This window comes from Oryza glaberrima, chromosome 4 (genome assembly GCF_000147395.1).
Source record: "Oryza glaberrima chromosome 4, OglaRS2, whole genome shotgun sequence".
Classification (NCBI taxonomy): Eukaryota; Viridiplantae; Streptophyta; class Magnoliopsida; order Poales; family Poaceae; genus Oryza; species Oryza glaberrima.
In genome coordinates this window covers 28,225,418-28,243,632 of record NC_068329.1, presented here as the reverse complement: position 1 = coordinate 28,243,632, position 18,215 = coordinate 28,225,418, and the positions used below count along the sequence as shown (strand labels likewise).

The 18,215-nt window shown below is 42.4% G+C and overlaps 2 protein-coding genes across 4 annotated transcripts; one reads left to right on the top strand and one right to left on the bottom strand.

Moving 5' to 3' along the window:
* Positions 1-39: 39 nt before the first annotated feature.
* On the top strand, positions 40-12,822 carry LOC127772130 (uncharacterized). Of its 3 annotated transcripts, none has more exons than XM_052298121.1 (15): positions 40-412; positions 540-1,731; positions 1,812-2,622; positions 2,861-3,356; positions 4,113-4,264; positions 4,351-7,716; positions 7,850-8,062; positions 8,802-9,005; positions 9,094-9,297; positions 9,713-9,871; positions 10,822-11,172; positions 11,434-11,848; positions 11,955-12,045; positions 12,150-12,537; positions 12,630-12,822. In XM_052298121.1, the coding sequence occupies exons 1-14, from the start codon at positions 346-348 to the stop codon at positions 12,349-12,351; spliced, it is 7,923 nt and encodes a 2,640-aa protein (XP_052154081.1). In that variant the 5' UTR covers positions 40-345; the 3' UTR covers positions 12,352-12,537; positions 12,630-12,822. The 3 variants fall into 3 exon arrangements, with proteins under 3 accessions (XP_052154081.1, XP_052154080.1, XP_052154079.1); XM_052298120.1 differs by having other exon boundaries at positions 11,952-12,045; positions 12,636-12,822; XM_052298119.1 differs by having other exon boundaries at positions 11,952-12,045.
* A 109-nt stretch (positions 12,823-12,931) lies between these two features.
* Positions 12,932-14,705, bottom strand: LOC127772132 (1-acyl-sn-glycerol-3-phosphate acyltransferase-like). The gene is made up of 5 exons (XM_052298122.1): positions 14,337-14,705; positions 14,099-14,248; positions 13,901-13,999; positions 13,692-13,784; positions 12,932-13,597 (listed from the first exon to the last, which is right to left on the bottom strand). Exons 1-5 carry the CDS (start codon positions 14,604-14,606, stop codon positions 13,331-13,333), a joined length of 879 nt encoding a protein of 292 aa, XP_052154082.1. The 5' UTR covers positions 14,607-14,705; the 3' UTR covers positions 12,932-13,330.
* Between the last annotated feature and the right edge of the window lie 3,510 nt (positions 14,706-18,215).

Below are 18,215 nucleotides of genomic sequence, written 5' to 3'. Positions count from 1 at the left end.
TAAACGGAAGTGAAACCCTGGTCTGTCTTTCATCTGCTTTCCCCCCTCCCATCCCGGCCGCCGACTTCTTCTCCACGGCGGCGAACGCGCGCGACTCGCGCCGCTGCCCGCTGCTCCGGCGACCGGACGCGACTCCCCTTCTTCCACGAGCAGCCACTTCACCGGCCGTCCTCGCCTCCTCCGACGACAGCGGCGGCTCGCCGGGTCCTCTCCTCCTCCGCCGCGGGGGGTCTCATCCCGTTGCAGCTCTATACCCTCCCTTAAACCCTACCCTTCGATTCGCTTAAACCCTACCAGCTCGATTCCGCATTGTGCTCGCAATCGCTCGCCGGGAGACAAACTCCGATGGACTCCACCGCCGACGTTGGAGGTGAAGACGAGCATGAAATCGTCCAAGAGGATTTATATCTCGGTGAGCACCTCTAGCTACCAAAATACTTCCCGGTTTTTGGTGAAATTTGGTGTAAATTCGGTTCGATTTGGTGCGGATTTCTCGATGGAACACTAACATGCTCACTGTTTTTTTTAATGAATCCTAGATGACGACGACGAGCAGTTCGATGTTGATCTCAATGAAGACGATGAGATGGAGGAAGCGGAACCCAAACGGGAGCAAAATTTGGTTAAGGTGGGGATGGAGGCCTGGAACCAGTCATTCGGAGCAACCTGTAAGGTCAGGCTAATCCATATCCTTAAAAACCTCCACACCGCCGAGATCAAAATCTACTCCGACGCGTCGAGGGAGTTCATTGAGCTATTGGATGGTGACCCTGAGGGTGAGGTGCTGCGGGAGTATGTGCAGCAGTCGCCACGGCTCGTGGAGCTGGCTGAGGCATGGCGATTGCATAGGGAGAAGCCAGGGATGGCTTACATACTTTCGCTCTTTGCTACTGTCTTAGGACACCCTGGCGGTAAGTTGCGGCGGCATGGTTTGGTTAAGAAGAGCCTGGATGGAGTTGCTAGGATGATACTGGAGGATAAGGAGAAGATGGGCGACATGTATCTGGAGCTGAACAGTGGTGAGTTCCGGAGGCAGAATGCTGCGCTTGATTTGCTGGCTGCAATTGTTAGGCGTGGTGGAGGGTTGGCGTCGGAGATTGCTAAGAGCTTTGATTTCAAGATGGCTGTTTTGCCGCAGCTCTCGGGGGTGCGGAAGAAGAGAGGTGGCAGAGATGGGGGGAATCAGAAGAAGGGAACTGATTTCGGATCCACAAGGCAATCGTTTGTTGGGTTTGCCATGTCATTCTTGGAGGTTGGGAACCCGAGGATGCTAAGATGGATCCTTCAACAAAGGGAGCTCTATTCAGGGGTTCTTCGTGGGATCGGAGACGATGATACTGATACCATTGTCTATATCCTCTCAACGTTGCGGAATAATGTCTTGGTAGATGAGTCACTTGTCCCACCAGGGCTCCGGAGTGTCCTTTTTGGTAGTGCCACACTGGAACAACTGAGCTTGATATCTGGGAATTTGGATGCGGGGGAGGCAGCTGACATTGCTCATGAGGTGTTAATCATGGTGTGTACTGATCCAAAAAATGGACTGATGCCAAGCTCAAACCTGAGAGGTAACCAGAAACGTCTGCTGGATCTCATGAAGAAGTTGAAAGCTACTGAGGTCGTTCACCACAAGAATTTGTTGCTGGCTATTGTGAGTAAGAGTTTGTCTCTTTGTTCAGCGTACATGAATGAATTCCCTTACAGCATTGAACCACGCCCATCCTCCTCATGGTTAGTTCTTTGAGCTGAGCATCTCTGTAATTTTTATTGGCGTGCAGTATACTCTTTCCTATCTAATTACTGTTTCTCAGGTTTTCTGCCATATCCCTAGCAGCGGACATGATATCTTCAGTAAACTGTAATGGCATCTTTCAAAATCTTTTGTCCACTTCACATGATCTGGTATCTGTTGATGATGAGCAAGTGCAAGTACTGTTGAAGTGCATTGTGCCCAATATGTGCACTCGAGCAGTGATAAACAGGGGGCTTCTGCATTCTGATGATCTTGTAAAGCACGGTGCTCTGAGACTTGTTTTTGAATCAGTCAACCTTCTGTGCGATGTAATTGAAGTAATCAATGACATAGTATCAAATGCTAGGGTAAAGTCAGAACATGATAATTCAACAAAAGTGACAGTCAAAATAGACGGTTTTCCAGGATTAAGCTGTTGTACTTCAGCAGATGCATCCATTGTACATGAGGTTCTACATGGAGACAAAATGCACGTCGATAGGTGGATAACTCTGAGAGAATATATTCAAGATGTAGTTCGTGGAGCTATACCTGATCCGCAGGTTCTTCTCAAGCTACTCTCTTCTGCTAGTCAGAAGCATCAAAATTATTCTCAGAGTAAACAAAAGAAACATGCACAGCTTGAGCCTCCTCGAAAGAAAAGGAGACGTGGAGCCACAGATGAGGATGCTGATATTATTATTGGCGGGATTGATGTTGAGTTGTCTAGGGATGAGCCTGAAGAGCAAGAGATGGACTTGGCAAATGATCATACTACTATTCTGTGTGAGATATGGGGTCTAAATAAGCAAGATCCAAAGATCAAAGATGCAAAAGTGGTTGGAGATGTTTTCCACTCAAAGTTGCTTGATGTTCTCAGGTTCTATCTGGTAGGTACAGTTAAATTTCCTTCCACTTCATCTATATTTGCTTATTTCATTGCTCGAATTAATTAATTCCTCCATTCCTGCTCTGTCTCCTTTTGTTTTCTGTGACTAGCAAAAGGAAATCGATAATGTTCCTTCACAATTTATGATTTTAATGTTTTGATATTCAAATGCATATATTAAGTTTCGTTCACAATCTACTCTTTTGGTATTCTAACTTTTAACTTCAATTTCTTTTCAGAGGGTAATGCCTAGCTCTTTTGATGGATCATTTGACTTCTTCAAGGTTATGCCGCCTAATCCTTTGGATCTGTCCATGGATGAACAGCAGTCCCTTTTATCTCTTTTAGTTGAGTATTCAGGTCAATCTGATGGATATTGGTGCCCAGAAAAAGTTCCAGAATCTATGTACAAGTATTTGCAACCTCTGATTGACATTATGTTGCATTCGCAAGTTAAGAGCATCTGTGATAAAGCATATATTTTAGTTAAAGCTGCTCTGGCGAGTTCTGGCGCTTTTGATCAGAACATTGCAGAGATTGATGCATGGTTGGCTTTCTTGCCGTGTTACAAGGCCAAAGTTTGTGAAAGAGAGGGCTTAGGAGTTGAAGCATCTAATAGACTGTCACACATTGTGACCCCTTTCCTTTGTGATGCCATTTCAGTAGTTGGGAACAATCTGTACAAATACCAAGAGCATATCCGTAAGCTTATCTCTAAATTTAACCAGTTTGAAGGTATGGTTGTCTTTGTATGAAAATCAAGGAGTACAATTCCTGTTTTCTTTAATACGAATGCTATTGGAAATGTTGGTGCCAAACAGAAATACAATATGAGCTACATATATCACCTAAAATACAATGTGAGCTATCATAGTTTGTACTCCCTCCGTTTCATATTATAAATCGCTTTGACTTTCTTCCTAGTCAAACTTAAATTTATAGAAAAATATAGTAGCATTTTCAATACAAAACAAACATATGATCTAAATATATTCAATGCTAGACTTAATGAAACTAATTCGATGTTTTAGATGTTGCTAAATTTTTGTATAAGTTTAGTCAAACTTAAGAAAGTTTGACTAGGAAAAAAGTCAAAATGACTTATAATATGAAATGGAAGGATTAACATTTGAGGGGTTAAAGTCCTCCGACAATCTTTCATATGATCATGATATTGTTAACTTCATTGGAATACAGGTTTATTTATCTTTCTATTGTTTGTCTGTATTATGTAGTTGCCATGCACATGGATATCTAATTGAACCACACTCCTTTTGTTCAGTCGGAGACTTGGAGTTCTACACTTTGTTCTAAACTTCTGGTCTCCTTATAACTTCTTTATTATAAATGTGGTACTTTGTTGCATCTATTATTTTACTTTAATACACTGAGTCTTCTGGCAGGTTCTTATCCATGTATGCCACGCTTTTGAATTATTACCTAATGAGAACCAACTTATTCCTATGCTCAAACTTTTCTTGTGATTTGTAGGCTATTCTCCATCTTTCAGTCCTTTGATTGTTTGTGTTCTCCAGAAATGTCTTAGGCTACTAGACTCGGAGTCTGCAAGTGTGAAATTACATGAGAAGTCTATAATTTCATTATATGTGTGCAACACAGTCTACCTTATTATGCAGTCACAGGTATTGCATTTATGTCCTCTCTCGCCTATTTGCCTGTCTTGCATGGTCTTCTACTCTTCTTTCACTGATCCAATGATCATAAACAGGTAGATGTGCTTTTATTGCCTGATCTTGTAGGCACCATCCTAAATGAGAGACTCGGTAAATTTTCATCAGAGGAAATAAATTCTAGGATTTGTTTTGCTGAATGGAGGCCACTGATGTATTTGTTGCATATCTTGAGGAGTATTTCTGACCAAAAGAGTTCTAGTTTGTTCAGCACCCTTGAGCATTCGTCTGAAGTTTATGCAAATTCTTTGTGTTCTGTAACTAGAACAATTGAGGAAATGTCAAATCAGCAACCCACCAATTTACCAGATGATATAGCAACATCATTCTTATATTCAGTCATATGTGCACCACCAGATGATGTTATCAGTAGCTTTCCGAAGCTTCTTCATGTTCTGAAGACACATTTTCCTTCTAATCTGCCGTTCTTGTCATCAGTTCTTTTTCTGCAACATGATTATCTAGCTAAGGTTGCTAGTTATTGCCCAGACATGTTCTTCAGCAGTCTCAGGCAGATCAAGGGAAATCTTGATGTTGATAGTGTCAATATTGTTGAGGACAAATGGGGAAAGCACTCAACTTGTTCAGAATCAGCTGTGATAAGTACTTTTCTAAATGTGACTCCATTTTGTGCACTCTTACCATCAGTATTAAGCCTCGCATTTTCAGCACCAGATGAAATCACAAAGGCACATCCATTACTTCAAGATGAGCTTGTACATCTTCTTCAAGCTAAGATTTCTGAAAGCCCATTAAGTGAGTTGACAATTTTCTTGAGAGTCGTCTTATTTTGGAGCCATCACTTGCTGTCATCATACACTGTGAAGTGTTCAGATATTCTTGCACAGTTGTGTGGTGTTTGCTTCTCTCTTATTGACAGCATCTTCGAGCGCATTCGAGTTTTGACTGCTGATACTGCTAACTCAAAATCTTCAGTGGCATTCTATCCAGTTGAATGTCTTAATGGCATTGTTGAGTCTGTTGTCCAGCATCCTATAATTGGCCTGTCTTTGTCATGCTCTTTATCCAATTTTCAAGACTTAGCAGATGGGAGTGTGGAATATGTGAAAGAAGATTTTGCTAGTTTTTCTAAGGAAAAGCTACACCTTGCTGATAGTTTTGTTTTAAATCTTCTGAGTAATCTATATGGCCTTGTATTATTAGCTGGTAGTTTTGGAGCTAACTACTCTAATAATGATGATCAATCCCTTGAGTCACTGTTTGGCCCTCCGAAGCTACTGCTTGAGAGAATACTACTGTTGTTCAAGGAGAAGTTTGAACTCTGCATGGAGAAAAGGAACTTTGGACTGTTTTTGCCAAATTTTTACATGTTCCGTACACTGGCAAAATTTGTATCTCCTGTCAGACTCCTGGAACTTGCAAACTGGATGTTCTCAACGTTTGAAGGTTTCAGTTCCAGTTCACCTGCATATGCTCCCGCTGCATTTTGTTGTCTATACACTGCCGATATTGCCTTCGAAATGCTATATGACTATTTACAACAAATTGATCAGAGATCAGGACCCTGTCGATTATGGGGCTTGGAGATTCATAATTGTGATATTGCCACCATTCAGCAAGTTTATAATATCATTCTTCATTTTGCTACTAAATTGAATCTTGAATTTGCTGATCTTTGCTTGCTGAAGATGTTAATTCGTATCCACCATACAGAAATATCTGCAGTTAGGAACACTGATTATATTGCATTACACATGATGTTATCAACAATGGTGGCCAACACTCCCATTGACATTCTTCATCACTGCATGTTTCCCACATCTAAGGTTAAAGCTAAAGCTATACAGTTGCTTTTGGGAGCAAATCCTATGCACATGCGCCTTTTTGGAAAATTGCTCACGGATATTCTGAAAAAAGACACTTCTGTTATGCAAGTCGTGGGTTCCGATTCTAATGCTTCATGGACTCATGAGGATAGTTTTATACTTTTGTTGCCTGCTGCCTTATCATTCATAGAGCATCATAGTGGTGGCAATAGACAGTGTGTTGACTTCCTTGAGCCAGTTCCAGTCTTCTATCGTGAAATTCTTTTGAGTGATAATGGCTTCCCATGTTGGAAAAGTTTTGTTACTAGAAGTATTTTTGAGGAAGATTTTAGTGACTTTAGACACACATCAGTTGAAGATATAATGAATTATTTCGGTGACACTCTCTTGGGGAAGTCAATAACTATGCTACGGTATTATTTCTATTCGAAAGAGATACCTCGGAAGCAACGATTAAAGATAATTGCTTCAATTTGCCCACAATCATCTGAGCTCTTAGATTCTGACATCAGTTTTGTTACTCCTGTTTCATGCAACGGTATTATGAAGCTTACTAGTGAGTTATTTGCAAAGATATCACTGATTAGGATGTTGTTATCTCCTCCTAGAGGATCGTTGAACAATGAAATAGCCCCAGAGAAGGAGTCCAAGCGAGTCAACAATGCAAAGCTGAGTTTTATAAGCATATTGGTCAGAACGTTGGATAAAATATTCAGGAATTTCCCTCATAGTGATGGCATCTTACTTTCCTCTCCTGAGGAACAAAATGTCGTCAGTTGTTTGGAGTATGCAATCCTCAAGAACATTGTTGAGTTGTCTTCGGAGATTCAGTCACATCTGAACCAGTTGAAGCCAATACCTTTCCTCAACCAATTGATCAGATCATCCCTCTTACATAGATTCAGTGATCCTGTTGTAATAAAAGCAATCCGATGCATACTTGTTGTATTATCTGAAGGGAAGTTTCCTGCTGACGAAATTCTTGAACTCATACTGGGTCACTCCCATTTTGTGTCGACAATAACCTGCAGTGGAGTTTCCGAGTGCCCATCTGCTTGTAATCCCACTGGGGGCCTGCTTCAGCCAGCACCAAGTATTTTAAAATCAGTTGATTCTGCTTTTGCAAAAGAAAACAAGTTCCAAGACTGCATTCCAGAAAGGAGGAAAGTAGAAATCATCAGGTTACTCAGGGTACTGTATGATATTAAGAGTAGGCAACATAACAGTAGCCTATTGGATGAATCAAGGGAGCTTGGTTTCTTGCTTTTATCTGTTTATGGTGCAACTCTTAGTGAAACAGATCTAGAGATACTTCACCTTATGAATGAGATAGAGTCATCTGAGTGCAAAGCCATTACTGATGTGGATCATCTTTGGGGAAAGGCAGCTGTGAAATTTAGAGAAGAACTGAAGCTAGAATTTTCAGCATCTGATACGCACAAAATGGAAAATGCGGAAATTAGTGATAGGCGAAGGTCGCTATTCCGCGAGAACATACCCATTGATTCTAAGCTCTGTGTCATGACTGCCTTACAATTTTGCTATAGAAGATCTTCAAGAGCTTCTATTTTTTCACTGGAACAGCTTCAGCAAGATAATTTTGGCGATATTTTCAAGGTAATTTGTGTCAATTGAAGTTTTGACTTCATTTTTGTTCTAGATTTTTTTTTCTTTCAGAATAACACTCCTTTATCTTCCTGGTATATTTGTCTCCCTTGTGTTCTTAAACCACACTTGTATTGGTTGACAGGCAACATCTCAAAGCATGGATGCGGTTCGGATTTATGATCCTGTGTTTATCTTGCGCTTCTCAATCCATACTCTTCTGATGGGCTATATTGAACCTGTTGAATTTTCCCGACTAGGGCTACTTGCAATAACATTAGTTAGCATATCATCTCCCGATGAAGACTTAAGGAAGCTGGGTTATGAATCTCTAGGAACATTCAAAAAATCATTGGAGGTACTGAACAGCTGCTATTTATTGAATATTGATATGATATTTTGTCATACTGGTTTATTGAATTCAAATGCCACTGGTTATTGCCTACTCTGGCAGTGGCAGCCCTACTTTGATTTCTTGTTGTTGTGTTATATTGCTACACTGCCAGCTAAACATGTCTTTGTAATGCTAACACATTGAATGTTCTCTTAACTTTCTAGGCACATATGTAATGTCATGGGCTCATGGTTTTGATATTTATTTGTCTCAAACCACTGTGAAAAGATAATTTGTATTGACATTCTGGGAGCAGTTTGATTTCTGGTAGATGTGGGACTAAAATTCTGTAGAAATAGACTGATAATGATGGTTTGAAGGAAAAACTGGAGGGTGGTGAGTAGAGTCGAGAGGAACCAGACTAGAGAGAGGAACTTGAGGGGCTAATTCATTTCTTCCTTAACTCAAAAGAGATGAGGAGTTGAGGACCCTCCTTAACTGATCCAACTAATACATATGATAATCCTGACAAATAACTTAACAAGCCTGAAAAGGGATAACAAGGAAATCTGGGTTAACTCTTTAGTCATATCCCATGCAGAATGAATAAAGAATGGTTTCATTACAGTAGATCTGAGTACAGAGTGGTTATCTTCTATAGTAGTCACTAGGTGTAAGTGTGTAAAGCTTGTATGAATAAAGAATGTTTTCATTACAATAATCTGTAATTTTCTTGAAGAATCACTGCTTCTATATAATACAGGCTTCTCAGAAAAGCAAGGAAACATGGCAGCTCCAGCTTCTTTTGACATATCTACAGAATGGGATATCTGAACAATGGCAGAGGATACCTTCTGTTATTGCTATTTTTGCCGCAGAAGCATCTTTGACACTACTTGATAGCTCTCATACTCAGTTTGCTACAATTAGTAAGTTTTTGATGCATTCTGCCTCTGTCAACCTTCAGGTGCGTTATGTTTATTTACACCTATTAACTAGCTTTGAATAATGAACACAGCGTCATACTTATATATACTATTTTGTTGTGACTGCAGAGCATTCCATTATTTCCAGCATTGTTAAGGAGTAATGCTGTGCATTTCAAATCTGACCGCTTGTGGATGCTTCAGTTGTTATATGCTGGATCAAACCTAGCAGATGATGCTAAGATATACAAAAGAGGAGGTGTTTTAGAGCTTGCTCTTTCCTATGGTTCTTCGGCTGTTTCAGATTCTGAAACAAAGCTTTTAACCCTCCAGGTAACTCTGTAATTTTCTCGTTATAAACCGATTTCAAGATGGTGCACTATAGTAGTTATTATTATTACTATTACTATGCACATTAGTAGTTAGCCTGCTGCCATTTATATCTAGTAAATCTTTCATGCTTAGTATCTTGTTTGCTGCATGCAGTCTAAAACACAAAACAACATAAGAGCATAACAAATTAGCAATATATGATACTTTGAGTTTGACATGTCGCTTGACATTAATTTACCTGCTACACCACACTGGAAGCCATGGACTATGCAGCACTTGATGTGTATTTTTTACTGTAATTTGCTTCACTTATCCATTTTGGCTTTGTATACTTTATTTTGCCTTCCAAGAATCCAGTAACTACTTCGAATTTTCAAATATTTTGTTTTTATTTATAATATCCCTTGTAACTTAGGTGCTAAAGAAGTGTGTAAAACTTCCCGTTCTGGCTCATCATTTAACAAAAGACTCTGGCCTTCTGTTGTGGTTATCCTCTGTAATCTCATCTCATGTCGAAGGGCTGGACAGTGTAAAAAACTCCTATTCTTCTACAGTAATTGGGTCAGCGTTGGAGGTAAACACTGTTTTACATTACTTTCTATAACACTTTTATAGATGAGATTCTTGACTGTACGAGTTGGTTATTGTATTTTCTGCATGTATCACTGCAGTCAAACATATGCCTTGAGATTGGTGTAAAATCTTCAAAATTCAAACCAAACCACCCATGTTCCCTATCCATTCATTCCATCGTGTTACCTTTGCACAGATATTGAAGCACTATAGCTGGGCAGGACAGTGCATGTACCCACATATATACACTTGGAGAACCATTTCTCTAGGATTTGTCATATTTTTTCATGAATCTTGATTGTAGGTTGTAGCCCATCATTTCTTTCATGGGATTTCTGCTGGTGACCATGAGGATCATTTCAACTAACTACTTTGTGGGACTGATTCTTGCCGTTGCTTGATATTACTAGAACTGACTGATTTATTAATGTTGATTTTGTTCCTTAAGTCAAATTCACTCTGCAGTGATATTTGCTGTTTCCTTGTGTCAATACTTTAAAAGTATATATAATTATTGCAGCTGTCCTAGTTTAGTTTATAACATTAATTGGTGCATGCAGTTCTAAATATATGTTTCTCACTCATTAGTAATGCTGTTTCTTTAGACAAGTTAAGTAGGTTGCAACTCACACTCCTGATAATGCCAGTCAGTTGTTTCTGTCAAGCAACTACTACTGAAACATGAGTCACTAAATCATATCTTTAGAAAACAGTCAATGAACCCATAGGATTGATACAAACACACTATTTTAGCCGTTTGTCACCTGCATACCATTAACCATCACAGATTATAACATTTGTTTTTCTATGAGAACGACATTGTTCAATGGTCTAGTATTATTTTATGATTTGGAGAGTTTTTTTAGCAATGTTTTGCACATCATTTTCTTTACGATAGTATTGTGAATCTGCTTTTTAATCTATACATATGATTTTATGTCCTCTCTCCAGGTAGTGAATGATTTGACATCATCAAGATTAATTGCAGAATGGCTCCAAGAAACCGCCCTTGAGCAACTCTCAAGAATATCTAAATACCTTTATGTCCTTGTTGAAGATATGAAATTGTTGAAAGGAAATGTTCCATTGCTAACTTCAGTGCTAAATGTGATTGCATCAACGATGAGGTTGTCTATGAAAAGGAAGATTTACCAACCACATTTCTCTTTATCCCTCCATGGCATACATAAATTGTGCCGAACTATTGGTAGCATCTCAAGAAGCATAGAAGTTAAGCTTGCAATGCAACTTGGCATTGATGTCATTCTTATGAATGGTCCTCTGCCAGTTTTGTCTGAAATGGTACTTCATTTGTGCCTTGCCTTGTTGTTCTCTATCTGTCCCTATTCTTGCATACTCTTGATTCATGTGGAATTTATAAGATTTTACTGTATATATTTTTGTGCCTAACCATGTGGTACTGTTAATAACTGAGAATGTGCAGTGCCATGAACAATGTGGACCTCATAATTAATATAATTTGCAGTAACATGTTTCTTTTTTGTCTTCATATGCATTTTGTGTAATGGGATTTATAAATTATATTTTTTGTGACAATGGCAGGATAAGTCGATGACAGCAACTGTTGTTTCATGGGCAACTTCTAACATCTTCTGGTTGTATGATGAACAAAGATCTGTACTGAAAATGCCACATGAAGAGCCACTAAAAAACGAGTGCCTACTTTCTAAGATGCTGCGCTGGTTAGTGGCTTCCATAATTCTTGGGAAAATCTCCTGCATCTCTCATGAAAAGTGTGGAGACCTTACAAGGGATGCCAACAATTTTGGATCTCTTGAATCTTTCTTGAACTATACATATGATGAAAAGGTTGAAACTGTTGGCAGTCACAGTGCAGATGAGGCACTAGCTATAATTATACTGTACCTGCAAAAACATCTGAAAATGAACCGAGATTTTTTGCCATCTGTGGTGGCTGCTCTTTGCTTGTTGCTTCTTGACAGATCCAATAAACAAGGTATGTTTACCGTGATTTGAATTTTTAATCTATCAATTCTAGGTCTTACATGCGCCCGTCTTGCTAATGCTTTGCACTCGTATTTTTTTTAACCTTCTTAAAGCAGCTATCAGAAACTTCATTGGCGGTTATGGACAAATCGAAATGCGGTGCTCACAGATACAATGTCCAGCTGAAGCTAATCCTGCATGGAGATGGTATGGCCTCTAGTGTGTAAAACCACATCATTTACATTTGTCTATGCTTCTCTTATGATTAGATATTTTTGTACTGCAGGATCTAACCATGTTTATTCTCCCAGGCATTATTATCAACCTTGGAAGGATCCTGCTATGCATCGCAATGAGGCAGAGCACCTAGAAGAAGAGCAGGCCTGCCAAAGCCTCCTGGTTATGTTTTCTAACAGCTTCAGTGCTGGGCTTTCAGGTTTTCCTGTGTTGTCACTTGGTGATGTTGAGAAGTCTGGCCTATTTCAGTGGGAAAGAGATTCCATACTTAAATAGACGTAAACTTCAGTTTGCTGAAGTTGAAACGGTTCTTTAATTTCCCAGAGCCCAATGGCAATCAACTGACCAACTGACTGAACGGTTACGCTAGGAGGACTTGGTGTGTTTGCGTAACTCAAAACAGAAATTGGGATAATGATTTATTTCATCAGTCATCACTACAGGACTCTATATGATGATGTGGTAATATATCACTATAATCCATCATTTCTATTATGCGTTGATATTTATTTTGCAGTTATGAATTAATGCGACATTTCTTCTTTTGCTGCTAGGTTCAGGGAATCCAGGTCGATAAATGCCTGGAAAGATTTCCAACTCTCAGTTTTGAAGCAAGCATCTGCCAATACGAACCTAACATTGGCATTTGCTGCATAACTGACATGTGTATACATATATAATCAAAAGAACGCCTGGTCCTCAATTGTATACATATATAATCAAAAGGACATCCATTATTATTGCTCACTATCTTTTGCATTAGTCATTTTCACTGGGTAAACTTTATTGATCTTGGAGCATTTGGTAATGGGAATGCTTAGTGTATTAAGTGCTAAATCGTATTTTAGTTGATAATATTAAAAAAAAATCTGCATACAATTTCAAGAAACGAAGGCTGCAGCTTGGGATAATCAAATTACATAAAGGGAATCCAGGCACGGAGAAAATGAGTACAACATTGTATCGGTCTTTAGCTCTGTTTTCTTTAGATAGTGTTTCGCTTGGAGAGCGAGCAAACAAAAGAACGAAAATATGATCCGCAGAAGGGCTGAAGACAGCATTGGCACCCAAATACAAGCTCAATGCTTCATGTGCTCACAAAATCAATAACCTTTTTTTTACCTTCTGTTGCATCTACAAATCCCCAAATCAAGCATGTATATCACGCACACACCAATCTATACAACAATCAGCACAGCGCGTATGCACAAAACTTCACCCGTTGTCACCGTGTGTGCGTTAACTAACCGTGAACTTAGCTCATCTTCTTCTTCCCGGTGTTCACAGGCTCGAGCGGCTTCTGCGAGTCCGGGAGGCTGTCGGCGTACAGCGAGTGCACCATCTCCACGTACTCGTCGATCCTCTCCTCCACCCACCCGTCCGTCTCGATCGGCGGCAGCACCTTCACGGTGAGCGGCGCCGGCCTGACCCGCAGGCTGTTCTTCCTCCACGCCAGGTGCGTGCCGGTCACCACCATCGGCACGATCGGCAGCCTCGTCTGCAGGGCCGTGTGCACGAACCCCTGCGTGCCACGCATCGAGATTCATCGGTGAGTTTTTCAGCTGATATTACGATGATGATGAGGAGTTGCTGAATCTGTATTGGTATTGTAGTACCTTCTTGAAGGGGAGTAGCCTTCCGGTTTTGGACCGTGTGCCCTCTGGGAACAGGATCAGTGATAGGTTGTTCTTGGTAACTGCACGAGCAACCTGGGAACAGCAGGGCAGAAGAAATATGAGCATGCTACGAAACAGCACAAATGCACAAGCACAATGATGCATCGACATGAACAGGAGTGTGTAAACATCACTGTACTTAATTATACCTCTTTCATTGACTCGATTGCAGCGGCAGGGTTAGAGCGGTCGATACGGAGGTGATTGGCCAACACGTAAAGCTGCCCGAACAGTGGGTACCAGATGATCTGCAAAAATTGCAATTGCAGCCACGTTTGTTACAATCTAGACATGATTTGTCACTCTCTTGCACGCTAGCACAACTGTGTATATACAGTTCTATCTACCTCCTTTTTGGCGATTCCGACAGTGCCGGTCGGAGCCAGCCACATGACGAGGAAGATGTCGAGCGGCGAAGCGTGGTTGCAGATGAAGATTCCCCTCGTGTTCAGGTTCTCCATCCCTTCCAGCTTGATCGGATTCCCCAGAATCCACATCTTCAAGCAAAAAAAAAAAAGTTTATTCAGCTTCGCTGAATTCGTATAGTCCAAGAAACATCGGTTGGCTTCTCGCAGCGTTGGTTACCAGCATGCGGCCGGTGACGTGGCCGTAGAGGTTGCCCTGCCGGATGCGCGCGCAGGGCCACGGCAGCAGCAGCAGCATCACCACCGCCCACGCCGCCGTCGTCGCCATCATGGACACGAAGCACACCACGATCCGCACCGCCGACGCCGCGCACGCCGCCCACCCGTCGTCGCCTCCCCCGGCCGCCGCCAGGTACGCCGCCGCCTGCCGCCGCGCCCACGGCAGCCACCGTCTCGATCCCGTCGTCGCGGCCGCCACGACGGTGTCCATAGCTATTAGCTTGGGCCCAGCCAGCCAGCCGCAGCGCGCGCGCGAACGCTAAAGCAGCAGAGAGGCGAGAGAGCGTCGTGGCGCGAAGCTTTGAGTGGTTGTGGAGAGCTAATAGAGAAGGTTCTGGCAGCAATTTTGATAAATTGACCCATTAAGAAAATTTATTTTAAGATTAGACCTTGCCAGAAACTTAGTGAGGTTCTGGAGTTGAACAGCGTGTTGGTTGGTTTTGATTGTTGATGGGCACGTATTTAAGGTGGTGCTTATTTAATCCAGGGAGTTTGTATTTGTGAAGTGGAGCCCACTGTCAGTGGCTCCAAGGGCTTTGTTTGACTATAGGGAGATCATACTAGAAATGTTTTGCTTTGCTAGGTGGCTGCTAGTATGTTAGGACATTGACTAGTCACATGCCATAAACATGGAAAATTCTTTGTTGTGCATCTGTGTAGGACTGCAGTGTACTACAGTTTTTCTGAAGCTGGCGCCGTAATATCGTAGAATTCCAACTAAGGTGTTTAAGGCCTGTCTAGAATGAAACAACCTTTTTTTCACCCACTCGCACAAGACAATACGAAATACGAAGTTAATAGGGAATAAAAAAATTTACAAGACTACAGTGAACGTAACCAGAAAAAAAAAATAATAACCACCCACGCGTCAACATCGTTAACACTTAAACTCGTGAGAAAGCTAACATTGGACCGATCGTTGCTAAACGTGACCAATCGTCGCTTGGCCAACAAAGAAACTACAGTGAGATTGTCCAAAACTCAACCCTAACAACCGACACCGGACTTCACTCTGTCCACATTTTTAGAGTCATTTTGGTTTGAAGCCAAAATGTGCCCTACCAAATTGTTCAGCACTTTGATTAGTATTTTAATAGTGTTTGGTTTGCTACCAATAACACACAAAAAAAGTTACCAAAATCTTGACACTACCAAAACTTGCCTAGGTTTTGGTAGTACCAATATTTTGGCATGGTAGCAAACCAAGCACACCCTTAGTATTAAGGGAGAGAGAATGAGAGAGAAGAATGAAACCACTCTCCCCTTAGATCCTCCGACATGGTCAACTTGTATAACCCGGAGCGCCGACACTGTCAATCAGATAATAAATATGCGAAAACAAAGTATCGGCTGTTCAGTGTTTAATGGCGTATCCATCAATCCATGCATGCATGCCGTTGTTAGGGGATTAATTCAGCCCGTCAGGACCACACACTGACACACGTACATCACCTGCCGAGAAGAAGAAAATCTGGAAAGTTCGAAGAGAGACTGATACCACAACTCCGCAAGCTAATAACAGGTCAGGTCCACCGCAATTGTGGTGAAGGGGAACAAGTTCTTCAGTAGCATTTGGATTCGAAAACGATGGAAACCTGTCGATGGTCCATCTGCCCCTTCTATGGACGCCATTTGGAGCCCCCTGATGGGCTGCCTCGATCCGGATCACGTGTATCTAAGCAGTGCCCGTTTAGCTACAAACACCTGGTCTAGCTAACTTTAAACTTGTGGCACCGTCGCGTCAGGTAACACGTCGTGTCTCGGTTTGCTCGGCTGACCCGGGTCCCTTTCCATCGAAACCCCCTCGCGAAATTTAGAGCGAGAGGGGCAGAGGGCCACTGAAGGAGCCATTCCGATCCAACTTGGTTAGAGCGGTGTAGACGTACGTACGGGCGGCGGCCTTGTGCAAAAGAACGAGCGCGCCCGGTCGGCTGGTTGCTCACTTTCTCGTTCGGCCACTGGCCGGCACGCAGTGGCGCACCGATCGATCGATGGAATCGCACGCATGAGAGGGTGGCACCGCACAACGCCGGGAGACGAAGCTGGCGGATCAGACGAGCGAGCGAGGGGCCTCCCGCGGGAGGCACGGTGGAAGTAGCAGCGTCGCGTCGCGTATGCAACGTTTTCACCGGGCACTGGCCACGCGACTGCACGAGGGGAAGCGGGGTGGGAATTGGGATGGGGTGTGGCAGAAACGGCCGGGGGACGGGCGCGCGGCCTGTGGCCAGAGGAAGCTAGCGCACAGCGGGGAGGAGCACGAATGCACGATCGGTTGGGCAGCACGCACCGTGACGCCCGCGCGGATCGGTAGATGTCGCGCGCGCGGTCAGCGTCCCGCGGACGAGGGGCGGACCGTGCGCTGCGCCGTGCGCGGCTCGGGCCCCGGCCACTTTGATGGTGGTGGCGGCTGGGAGAGCAGGTTGCCCTGCTTGTCACGCTCTCGGTCCCTCGGGGTGGGATGGGCAAAGCAGATGGACGGGCGAGCGGCCGCTGGAGAGGAGGCAGTTTGGATTTCTCATGTTGCTGCAACCACGTCACTGCCGAGTACCGACTGAACTCGGGTACACCAGAACAAATTAATCAAGGTCCCGAGCGCGCGATCAAGCAAGGTCCAACGCAATAATGGCGAGTGAACATATAATGTAGTGCTACTACTGTAGCATTTGGAAGATGATGCTGTTAAGGGTTTCGTATTAACAGTTATACGTAATTCGTACAGATTCTGTAATCTGTAGATACGATCCTTGGGATCAAATCCTGATTAGTTACTTGCTTATTTCCGAGAGTACTGCTACACGTACTAAAATTTTCTTATAAAACTTTTACTAACAAATTTCTCAACCGTTTGATTTAACTAGATAAAAGTTACAAGAAATCTAGATTTACTCACAGCTTGACACATCAGAGTTTGTAAACATTTTGTAAGAAAAATTTAGTACGTATAGACTTTTTCTATTTCCGATAGCTTAACTTTCACAGCATGTCTGATCCCGATCATAGATAACATGCCTTCTATATAATACTAGTATATACTAATAGATTTCTCTTTACACCAAATACATCGGTTGAAACCGGTAATCCTGCCCGTTTAGCCAGAAACTGACAAACTCCTGCTCTAACATGTGGCAGCGTTGTATCGGGTAACATGATCGTCTCTGTTTTATCGACCGGTTCCCATCCGCCAAAACTTCCTCGCAAAATTTAACGCTCAGGCCATTGATGGAGAGCCGTTTCAATCCAGCTTTGGTGAGCATCACATTCCAAAAAAAATATTTTTGGTTTTCTAAACTGAAAATAGAAAGTGAAAGACTCCTCCCTCCAGCCGCCTAAATTCAACCGTCTAAAACTTAAAAATGGGCCCTTCTGTCAAACTACTAATAGAATATTCTATTTTTTTCTTTCACACACATAAAGATCGCTATCTCCCACGCGGTAACTGGAGAGAGAGGCGGAGTGCAAGATTGGGAGTGAGTTTCACGCCCGCATATAAATAGAGTGAGGAATCAGGAGAAGGGAACTCAAAATTCAGGTAGGAGAGTAGGTATATATTGGAACTGTTTTTTTAACTAAAATCTCGAAAAATTAGTTTTGGAATAAGATAAGTAGATTGTTGGTGATGCTCGATATCGATATGGACATGCACCCGCCCGCACAGTGCACGGTGCACGCAAGCATCGGCGCGTCATACGGGACACCGGCCGATGAGACGAGCGGGTGGGCGGCGGATGTTGGCTCGCGCGTGGTCACTGGTTACCGACACCGTCGAAAGATGACGCGCGCGCAGGGTGGTGTGCCATGTGCGGGGGCCGGGGCTCGCGAG